Below are 11,256 nucleotides of genomic sequence, written 5' to 3' on the forward strand. Positions count from 1 at the left end.
CTGATGACTCTTATTTAATGAACGTCGAAGGGAGAAGTTAAGGGGTCGAGTTTCGGTTCTGTTCAAAACGGGCGTTGGGCACTCTTCTTAATTATTTTTAACGTCAAATTTAGACCCTTACCCCCAAGTTTGGTATTCAGTGGCTGCTCAAATAAGAAATATATATACAAGTGTTAGTAACATCAAGCCACTTGGTTTCCAGTGTTTTTTTTTGTTTTTTTTTTTTAATCATGTGCTTTACTTCCAGGAATATTCGGTAGACCAATTATCATGTCCCTTGTGAAGTCACTGAAATCCTTTTGCTGTCTTTCCCTTGATTGTTACTGATAAAGTACAACCAACTCTTATGACCACATAAATGCAGATGCATTACATTAACTGTGTTAAGTGACTTGCCCAAGGCCACACAGTAATTCAGTAGCCAAGCTCAATTCATACATGTTCAGAAATCTCGGCAAGTTCAGAAAATTACTATCATCAATTTGAAACCGAAGAAGTAAACCCTAGAAATACACTGATCACTTACTGTAATCTGTAACACACACATTTGTATCTACATGGAATCAAAACTCAAGTGCCCCTGTACATACCCTATGTGAACTACACCTGCCATCATCTTTTTCTAAGGTGATTTTGCATAAAAGTAATTTTCTTAAATACTTGTATGCGCTCTGACTCTGGACAGATGTCCGTTTACACTTTTGGCATCTGTGTAACATGAAATGCATCAATATTCTGTGCTTAGTTCATAATGTCTTAATTATTTAGGTTCTAGAACATAAAAAAAAAATATATATTTTAAGAATCACTGAAAAATGTAAGATCTTGCCATCTTTGTTGTCTCCACTGTATAGTACAAAATAAAACATGACTAAAAGACATGACATGCTGCCAGTGGTACAATATTTTGGTATTCTATTAGAATAAAGGACAGTGTGCAGGGCTGAACCAGACCTCTTCAGGACAGTGCAGATTTGATCATCTGGCAAGTGACAGGCCACTCCTTCTGCTTGGGGATCGCTCCCTTGATGTTCGATTCTAGAGGTTTAATATGGAGGCCTCGGCCTACAACACTAAGCAGCTTCAGTTCCAGGGGCCCCAGCTGTAGATATTGCTAAAGACAGAAGACATATATCTTTAGAATTTAAGATATTAGATAGATATAAAAATGGAGCATGATTATTCAGAAGGCACTGTTTGAAGCTTATATTCTACCTAATTTTGCCTACATTATTCAGTTCTGAAGTGCATGTTACAGAACCACCCATATATAATGGATACCTGCACAGAATAAATAGTTTTTGGTTACATCTAAAAGATTTAGTACAATATATTGCATTGGCAGATCATAGTTTCAGAATCACTGCTCTAACCTGCATATTTATTTTTGCACTGTGGTTTAAATATTAAATTACAATGGTAAAGTGTAGTTTGACAAGCCTGCTCCTAGAACATGAAATCTGCCTCCTGTGTGTATTTGTTTTATATAAACTTACTTGAAAATCATCCTGTCTTCTGTACGAAAAAGTGCAGAGATCCATGGAGTCTGATCCAGTTGGCATTTCTTCTTTTTCAAAATTTTCTGCCAAAGAGAAAACCTTTTTCTCCACTGCTGCTAGGATTGCACTTTTAGGTCTGGAGGGTGTTCTTGCTGTGTAAATATTAACAAACAAGAGGAAAGATGTTGTGTTTAGGACTCCTGTCTTTCATTTCCAGTTTGGGAGCAAGTACTGTATACAGGTTTTTACCAGAATGATCGCTGAGCTGTAACTGCTCCAAGTCTTCACCAAGCAACCCAGGTTCATCAATCTCCAGACCAGCTGCTTGAGTAAGGAACACCTTTCTGTGTGAGGGGGGAAAAAAAAAAGAAAATTAAAACAAAAATACAAGATACTCCAGAAGTAACACATGGCCACACTTCCTGTAAATTAAAGTGATTGTTACCGAGAAATCTTGAGGTCCTCCAGTCTGCATTCAAAAAGCTGACTCATTAGCTCCAGGTTGTCCTGCTCCAATTTCTGAACACTGACCTCCATTACAGCCACCTCATTTCTGTAAAACTGTGCCTGGAAATGAGAGAGGAAAAGTTATTATATTCTAAGTAAAGAAAATGAAAAATAAAACATTGCAAACAGGAAAAAGACTGCAGGTGCAATGCCAATGAAAAATGAATGGAAGTTTGCTCCTGTGTTATCTGTCATGCATCTAATCTGCTCTGTTAACTGGCTTCTCTATATCAATTTATATTTGGTTTTGTAACACCTGTATCTTGCAGTGTTCAAAAAGCACATCCCTACTCTAGAGATGAGCTGAGCTCTGTGCAAAACCTTTCCGCACAGCAAGAAAAAAATTAATGCCATCATCAGACCACATACAATACGCTACCTGTCTTTTTAACCAGTCATTTTCTTTGACTTCTTGGCAGGTCTGTTTGTCAAGATGTCGAATTGCCTGCTGTAGAAAAAAAAATATATATATATATATATATGTTTAGTGATGTGCTTTTGTCATATTTTCATGGTGTAGTACAATGTTTTTTTTACTTTTGAAAAGGGGCATTAACCCCAGTTTAAATTATGTCTCTGATTTTGGAGGATGGTTCTGTGATTACAGCCTAGCAGACTGGACAATATTGTATTTTGCTAACCACCTGAACTAGCAATATAAAGGAACAGACTTGTGAAAAGACCAAAAAAATCATCATGCTGCCGTAAAACTAAATGGCCAAACACACACTTCTCTTTCTGGGGTATCAGAGATGGTGTAGACTTCTGTGCACTTCCATTAAATACATTGTTTACTACCTCTGAAGCAAAATGCTTCTTGTCATCTATCTGCTTTTCTGTTCGCTTGTTTATTTCATTTATTAAATACATTGTTTACTACCTCTGAAGCAAGACGCTTCTTGTCATCTATCTGCTTTTCTGTTTCCTTGTTTATTTCATTTACTGCTGCATCCAAGGTTCGTTGCATGTGGTCTACAGAGAAAAAAATACATTAATATTGGCTTTTGAATCAGTGGTAGTGTCCTAGTTAACACTTAAGACATTTTGTGTTCGTCCTGTCCTGTGACCTTGCCATTCATTCATCTATAAAAACTATGCATTAATTTAAACAAATGGTTATAAAGAAGTGTTATGGATTTTCAGATGTGTTTATTTTGCAGATATGCATATAGAAAAGGCTTGAAACGGTGAACAGCAGCATGGTAATCTACTAATTAGCTTTACCAACCACAATTCGATTGAATTTGAAGCCTTTGCATTCTTAGAAATCACATTCCACTTGCGCAATACCGTGCTATCAAAATTAAACTTGGCATATACTTTATCATCTTATTTGAGGTATTATGAATCCAACATGTGAAATTGACTGGCTAGAGATGCCAGACATAAAGACTAAAAGCCCAATTCAAATCTACCTTACTGTTATCGGGGCGGAAACAACATTAGAGAAACCCTATGTTATTAATTAAACAAAGTGTGATCTTGATTACATTAATAAATTGTAAACCATTTTTTTACCATGCTTGTTGTATAATCTAATCTTCTTGGGTCCTACTCCCAACTGTGGGTAAATTGCCCATGTAATAAATGTACTAGTTGTAGGAGTAATTTGAGATTTGCTCATAGTGGTATAGATAACAGGCCATCCTGTCCTAATTAAAAAGTGGGCCCATTATGGCAATACAAACCTGCCATCTCCTGAAAGTCCTTTTGCATTTGCAGGAGTTCCTGTTCCAGCAGTCGGATCTGCTTGGCATGCTCCTTGCTCCCCACATTTTTGTAGTCCAGCCAGTACTGTTTCTCCCGACCTGCAGTCAAAATCAACTGCTCCAAATCATTCAGCTGGGAATGCAGCTCTGCTCAGAAACACAGATCCATTTACTGTGCAGCTCTGCTCAAAAACACAGATCCACTCACTATGCAGCTCTGCTCAGAAACACAGATCCATTTACTGGGCAGCTCTGCTCAGGTGCACAGATCCACTTACTGTGCAGCTCTGCACAGGTGTGCAGATGCATTTACTGTGCAGCTCTGCTCAGGAGCACAGATCCACTTACTGTGCTGATACTTCTACACTCGCTGACAGCATCATTTGTCAGGGCGCCCTGTCAGGATACCATTACAGTCACACTGCATTCCCCAGTGTCAGGCAGCTGCATTTATAAGCACAGTACAAGTATATCTCCATTTATGGGGCAGACTTAAGTTAAAAGTGTTAAGGCTAAATTCTCAATGCTATTTACTCCAAAATTTTTTTTTTCAGAAAGGACTTTTTTTTCTAATACCTATTGAAGTGTAGAACACGTGATCGTCAATTCTTGGAACAGTACAGTGTGTGTTTGGCAGGCTGTTTGTTACCCTCTATCTCGCGCTCCTTGGTCTTCTCCAGCTCCCAGTGGTCCTGAAGGGCCTGCTCCACCTGTTCTTTGCTCACTACTTCCTTGTGTTCCAGCTCCCGCTCCTGATCTTTTGCCTGCTTCAGCAGAGTCTGAATGTGTCCCAGCTGCTCCTCTTTCAGATGTCCCTGCTACATACAGACAGCACACAGCAGTGCTTCCCCTGATGAGAATATTCCTCAAGGAACACAGAACCGACAGGCACATGCACGCTCAAGCTAATATTCTATTATTTTTTTAGGAATACTGGTACTCAGAATATCAGCGTTCTGTTATTCTGAATAATACAGGAGTACTTGCTCCCCACGAGCACTTCGTACCTGTGTGAGACCCCTGCTCGGCTCAATAAAAGTAATCCAAAATCCTCTATTAAAGGGACTATATAACTCCCTTGCGGTTTACAGATATAATATAACATGATTGTACACTGTGCAGTATTTATATATAAAAAAACAAACCCCCTTCTATTTAAGGAACAGGTTGGGCTCCCCTACTTCCTACTTACCCTCTGGTTGTACCTCTGGTTCTTTTCCTCTAATGTTTTCACTTCAGACTCAAACTCTTCTATTTCCTTTTCTTTCAGCTGTATTCTAAAGGAGGGAATGAGACACACACACCTCAGGGGGGGTGTTTGCTCGTACGTTTTGCATGCAGGTCTGCTGGTATTCAGTGCAGTTATGACTGTACTGTAGGCGTATGCTTCACTTTCTAGCAATTGTTTTGGGCACCTGCATTAGCTACTAATTCACACTAAAATTGGGGACAGATCAGAAACTGGAAATCCTTTTGTATACATGACTAAATAAATAAATAAATCGATGCCAGATTCACGATTAGCACAGAAAGGGCTGACTTACTGAAAACCCACATATGCTTCTGCTAATGTCATCTGGTCATCCTTGTCAGCCTTCTTTTTCTTCCCCATTTCCACTGTTAGGTGAGAAAGACCTGCTAAAGAAGCCAGAAAAAAAAAAACAAGTGTTATTAATATGAAAAGCAGCTATGCCTTATGTAATTGTGTCAAAACATAATGAATACCATTATATGTTATATGCATGTTGTATTGTAATCTACAGTAAAATGACCATGACATACATGTGGACACTTCCATATAGTTCATATAAAGCTAAAACCTTAATATCTAACTTCACTGTATATCCACTTATAAAAAGTAACACTGGTATTATTCTCTCAATAGACCACAGATCATTATCTATATCTTTCTTGCTGTTTGGAATGAATGATGAAACTTTGGTTTATTGTTTAGGGCAAAAGGGCACCTCAAAATACATTATTTTAGACATGCAATTTTTCGTGGGTGACGAAGGCATTCTGTCTCTATGCAGCTCAAAGAATAAAAAAAATAACGTAGAGTAGGTCGTTTCGTATTTATTTTTTGAGTACTGTCGGAGGCGGCTTCTACGGTATTTCAATAACAGATCCAAAACTTAACAAAGTTTATTATACCCAAATGATTCAGAATCAATACAAATAAAAACAAAAAAAATGCCAAACTATGTTACCTTACATGTTCAATAAATCCGTGAGAAAAATGGCTCTGCTTTGTTTTAAAAAGAATGTAACCATGTGACCTGGCCGAGCGTTCACCTGTTCCCAAGGCAACAGCAGAGGAAAATAAAATGTAAAACTCAAGGCTGCCGCCTGTCGTTAGAAAGTAGTTGTTTATCACCCTTTATTTGGTTGTAGAAAGTGACTGTACCAGTGGTACAGTATTTTCACGGAGATGACACACTCTGCACCGCCTGTTCGAGCACAGACATGTTTAACATGCCTTCTGTTGTAGAGAAATAATTTTAACGAAGTGACTGTTACTGACGGGCTGTTTCATTACGCAATTTGCTTGCAAAAAATATCGTAGCTATCTGATTCAAGACTAGTTTTCCAGAAATTCCACCGGCTAGTTTATTTGATTAATATTTAATACCAGAACACATGTGCGCAAATTTACAGCATTGATTTTGGATTGCAGACAGCAATTGATTGTCTTTAGAAAGTTTGCTGCACAGAGACTTTTAAACAGACTTTTTTTGTTTTCTTTAAACAGCATTACGTTTGACTAGAATCCCAAGCTGAAAATTAGGATAGCTCAGTGCAGGCCAGCATTGATGGGGCCCGGGCCAGAGAAAACAAAGCATTATTATGTACTGTGCAGTTGGCACATTCACCTTCAAATGCATTTTAATAAGGCTGTTCTATCCGCATTCCTCAGAAACCACACTCCTACAAGATAAATATTGACCAAAGAGATAATATTTCCAGAGAAGAGTGTTATTTCCAGAGAATGCTGAACTGTGCGGGTACTGTATGTCAAAACTGGTGTCAGGCATGCCAGCATCAGCAATCCCTTTCAACATTAGATCACTGCCATGGAGCACACCTTAACACCACAGCGCTGTTTACAGAATGCTACAAACAAACTAAAACCCCACTTGCAATGGATAAGCAAAAATAACGCTTATGGATACCTTGATCAGTAATGAAGCAAAGTTGTGCTATTCGTGTGGTGATTGTGGGTAAGGGGCTGATTCATTTGATCAACCCATACTGTTTAGGGGACAAGCCACAAATGAATTTTATTGGAACATTTTACTTAATCCTGGCCTGAGATAACCACAAATAGGTGATTGATGCAATCCAGGGTGATTGCTGGTGCTGTAAAATGCTCTAAAAGTCTAGCTGTGGTTTAAAGCCGCCTCCCCTTGATTGTGATATTGTTTACCTTGTAAAAGATAGCCAAGTAGCCCCCTGTCTTGTTTCTTTTCTTATGCAAATCTGCCTTTGACAAATTGCTCAATAAAAAGGAAATACAATGGGCCATAAAGCAGTGCTGTATTATTTGATTGAGTCTACCCAAAGAGTAATGCACACGTAGCTTGACATGCAGACTGCGCTGTGTTGCTGAGTTCTCTCCACCTCACTTTTATCCTCACCAGGGTTCAAACACCCTCCCTGCCTTCGACAGTGTGGGCTGCAGAACTGCAGGGGGATCTTCTATAGTTCAGCTGCTACTTCTTATGATCATCATTCAAACTGAGTCCCCTTCTGCAGTAACTGTTTCCCTCTATCCATCACAATCAACATCACACTGAACACGATAACTGCCTTTTATAACCACCAATATTCACAAATCTGACTAGACTTCAAGTTTGTTTGTTTTTTTGACAGTGGGTATAATATGATGCAGAGACTGTGATATTTATTACGGTACACACACAAGCTTCTGTGTTTAGTTTATTTCATATGTTCTGTTTTTACCAATTAATTAGAGGTCATATTCCTGATTTTTAATAGAGTAATTAAATTACTGTAGCCTAATAAGACTGTGAAGCTATTTTTAAAGGAGAGATGCCTCTGAAACTCAATTTATTTAGTTTGTTTTATATAGTAGTCATAAACTCCAAATCAAAGGTCTCGATCTCTTTTTTTAACAATAGCATTCATCAGAGTTGCTTAATACAATTTAGATGCTATTTTTAAAACTGTGTTTTTGGCTAACATTTTGTATTTTATTTATCTTACAATGCACGCCAAATTAAAGACGTAGATGTTCTTTTTTATAACTCAATTGCCTTAATTAAATTTGGAGTAGGGGTGGGGTATTTTTAAAAGTGCGCTTTCTATATTAACATTTTTTATAGGGAACTTCAAAGCGAAGATAGCCTGTGGATATATTTTAAGTAGAAGATTCCAAATGTAGGAGGACAGATAAAAATGTTGCTTTGACACCATGCACGGTATGAGAACATGTGATTCCAGAAATCTCATCCTCAATCCTACACCATCCTGTACGCGTTCTACAAGTCACAAACATTCAAATTCATCTTTCAAGCTTTGGAAATTGGACAACGGAGATCACCCATTGAAATGTACACACTTGTCCTGAAAAAAAAATGGTCAATGTGCCTCCTAGCTCAATGTGTCCCACTCTACACTATATGACCTTGTACCATATTGATCAAGTATTGAGGAATGTGTTTAAGAGAATATAAAGGATTTTTCAAAAGAGGGCCCTAAAGTTGCCTACAGCATAGTAAGGTCATCGTTCAACTTTTTGGGATATTAACCTCAAGCAAATCAGATCAAAACGATCATTGACATTTGCCATTCACATATATGCTAAGATATCCGTAGTCTAAATTAGGACAGATTCACAATTCTTCTCAGCCTGGAACTTATAATACAGACATGCCACAAAATCAGGTTGCTGGACCCTTAACACAGCTTTATTAGAATAAGAAGAGCATCAGGCAGGCATAAAGTCCCATAGGCCTCAAGGCTAGAGTGTAAATATACAGCATGAAACATAGGGCTGGAACTAGGAGATGCCTATGGAACACTGGGAAGGGAAATAGCCTTCCCAGTGGGCAGGACCATGGTCCATTCCCAACCGCAGAGTTAGTTATAATGTGGAATAATAATTGCTTCTATTCGCCACGTGATGCCTTTCCACAAGCGATTTCATGCTTGTTAAATGGTGGTACACTAACAGCACAGTTTGGTAACTATGGTTCCAGTCTATAGTGTTATACAAGGAGAGCACTGTATTAGTAAGGACAAAGGAAAAAGAGAAAGTAATAGGCTTTGTTCTCCAGTATGTATTGAGCACTGCATACCTGAAATACAGGTTGAGTGTGGGCCCCTAAGGCAAAGACGAAACTCAGTAAGCGTGAAATTACACAAACAGAAAAATCAATCAGTTCATAGAGTGGCGGAAGACTGTATTACCAGGGATTTTTACAACAGATACAAGAATAAAAAGAAACTTCAAAATGTGTCGAACCCTTTTGTTCTGGGGTTTATTCCACTTGTTTTTTAAGCACGGCAGCACTACTGCATTGTAAACTGTTCAGTTTACATCTGAATACCCATAAGTTTGCAAACAAGACAACCCTGTTTCGCTGATCTCTAAGCCCAGCCTTACCTGAACGAAGCCCGCAGTAAAATGACACATATGTCAGTGAGGAGGAGGGCAGGTTTGGCTCCTGGGTGTTTTTTTCACCCCATAACCTCAACAATATTTGACATTCCATGACTAACATGAGAACAGATTTAACATAAAATCGCAAAAAATGCAAGGGCGCAGTGTACCAGAGTCTCACATACCGCTTCATTTTGTTCTTTTTAAAATTATTTTTATAGAACGTTTTTTGTTTGTTTGTTTTGCTGTTGGGTTTGTTTTGGTAATATCATGATGGAAATGGCTTTAGATCACAAAGAAAAGTGGAAATCACATATGAATAATAATAATAAAAAAAACATTGCTCATTCTTGTAATGATATATACAGTGTGGTTTGTGTTTCCTACCGCTCTATAAACCCTGATCCTGGGTTCTTTATAGAAAACCGCAAATGCGATGATTATCTGAAGCCAAAAACACAATCCAAAAGCCTCTCCCAAGATTGCAAAGTGATTTAAGAAGGAAAGACACGAATGACCATTTGCATTCTGAAAACTGGCAATTTGTTTACAACACGCCAGCTTGGCATTACAGTAGTTGGATTTCTGAAGCACATTGATGCCTGTTTGTTGATGTCTTGGGTCCCTGTGAATGTGGTTACCAATTTCATTCAAAATGTTCTTGAGCTACAGCAGACAGGCACCCAGCTCCTTTCCCTGCTTGTTTTCACAGTTCTCAGTGGAAATTTTGTTTTCTGCACTGCCATTCAGGCCAATAAGGTATCAATATAAATTTAATAAGGGCATTTTACAATTGTGGTCCTTTTGATTTTAACTAAGCGCACAGTGCCACTCCATGGAAAAATACTGTAATTGCAGCAAAATTCTTAAAAAGGCAAAGTCACTGCAACAGTGCCCTTACGGATTCTGCTGGTGGTATGAGATTAAAAGCTCTAAACCCACAAATGAAGACAAGCCTGGCTTTTTTTTGGGGGGGGGGGCAGATAATACAAGGATAAGAAAATATTTAATGCATGCTTGGCACATAATATGCATAATCCATGCATTGGAAACCTCTTGTGTGAAACTGATTCAACCCTGGGATTGTGTGCGAAATGCTTCTTTATCCTTGTATCATTCTAGCATAATGCTTGCTGTAAACGTGTGTATGTGAACTATGTGCATGTCTTGCTTGATCCCAGCATGATCCTTGTGTTTCTGTTGGTACAGTATGGGTGGTCAATGGCTGCACATTATTATTTGCTGCTGTTGCAAAGTGTAACTGCGCTGTGTCTGTGTGGAGAGGCTCTTTTTTGCATGTGGCTTATTTGTTTGTATGTTTGAGATTGGGTTGCATTCACTGGGTGTGATGTATGCTATCTTTATGTACTTGTATGTAGATGTGAGTATATTTCTGTGGAATGTCATTTTCTGCTTTCAGTCAACATTGTTGCTTCAAACAAGTAATGTGCTTAATAACATATGGGATAAAAGGAATGCTTGAGGATGCAAATCAAAATGAATAATTCCGGTGAAGCACAGGCAGAATGGGATGCACAGTATTGTTTTATGTTACCCCTCCTGAAACTTCCAGAAACTGGTGGTGAGCTGGGGAACAGAAATAAGTAAATTGCCTTGGATAAAGGTGTCTGCTAAATAAACAAATAATAAAACCCAACAAAAAAATATAGCAATAATAACATGCAGTATCTCACCAGAGATAACTAATGTCTAAAACAAAGTATGCAATTACTGCATGTGCATGCTTATGTAAATAGCTTCAGCTTTTTAAATTTTTTTTACTGCTATACAAAATTTTCCAGCTATCTCTCATTCCCGTTATGTGGGTGTTTGTATATGTCTGTGCACAGCACAGCAGAGCACCACTCCTTCTTCTCTTCTTGCCTGTAACTCAAGGTAGGGTGGCAAAGCCCTT

At 38.3% G+C, this 11,256-nt stretch overlaps 1 protein-coding gene across 4 annotated transcripts; it reads right to left on the minus strand.

Annotated features, from left to right (window-relative positions):
- Positions 1 to 84: 84 nt before the first annotated feature.
- On the minus strand, positions 85 to 6,019 carry ccdc83 (coiled-coil domain containing 83). 4 transcript variants are annotated; one of them, XM_041233086.1, is made up of 11 exons: positions 5,931 to 6,019; positions 5,260 to 5,353; positions 4,908 to 4,992; positions 4,365 to 4,533; positions 3,695 to 3,814; positions 2,887 to 2,978; positions 2,386 to 2,454; positions 1,945 to 2,066; positions 1,749 to 1,843; positions 1,497 to 1,651; positions 85 to 1,114 (listed from the first exon to the last, which is right to left on the minus strand). In XM_041233086.1, the coding sequence occupies exons 2-11, from the start codon at positions 5,325 to 5,327 to the stop codon at positions 959 to 961; spliced, it is 1,131 nt and encodes a 376-aa protein (XP_041089020.1). In that variant the 5' UTR covers positions 5,328 to 5,353; positions 5,931 to 6,019; the 3' UTR covers positions 85 to 958. The 4 variants fall into 4 exon arrangements, with proteins under 4 accessions (XP_041089020.1, XP_041089018.1, XP_041089019.1 ...); XM_041233084.1 differs by having other exon boundaries at positions 3,695 to 3,862; XM_041233085.1 differs by having other exon boundaries at positions 3,695 to 3,862; positions 5,926 to 5,965.
- Positions 6,020 to 11,256: the final 5,237 nt, after the last annotated feature.

This window comes from Polyodon spathula, chromosome 30 (assembly GCF_017654505.1).
Source record: "Polyodon spathula isolate WHYD16114869_AA chromosome 30, ASM1765450v1, whole genome shotgun sequence".
Classification (NCBI taxonomy): domain Eukaryota; kingdom Metazoa; phylum Chordata; class Actinopteri; order Acipenseriformes; family Polyodontidae; genus Polyodon; species Polyodon spathula.

What these genes read in the sequence shown, in the direction of transcription:
- ccdc83 (XM_041233084.1), bottom strand. Translation starts at nt 5,327, where the DNA reads ATGGGGAAGAAAAAGAAGGCTGACAAGGATGACCAGATGACATTAGCA. An exon ending in ACCAGAGGTACAACCAGAGG is followed by an intron (nt 4,534 to 4,907) that starts GTAAGTAGGAAG and finishes GTCTGTATGTAG; the next exon opens with CAGGGACATCTGAAAGAGGA. An exon ending in CAAGGAGCGCGAGATAGAGG is followed by an intron (nt 3,863 to 4,364) that starts GTAACAAACAGC and finishes GTTTCTGAGCAG; the next exon opens with AGCTGCATTCCCAGCTGAAT.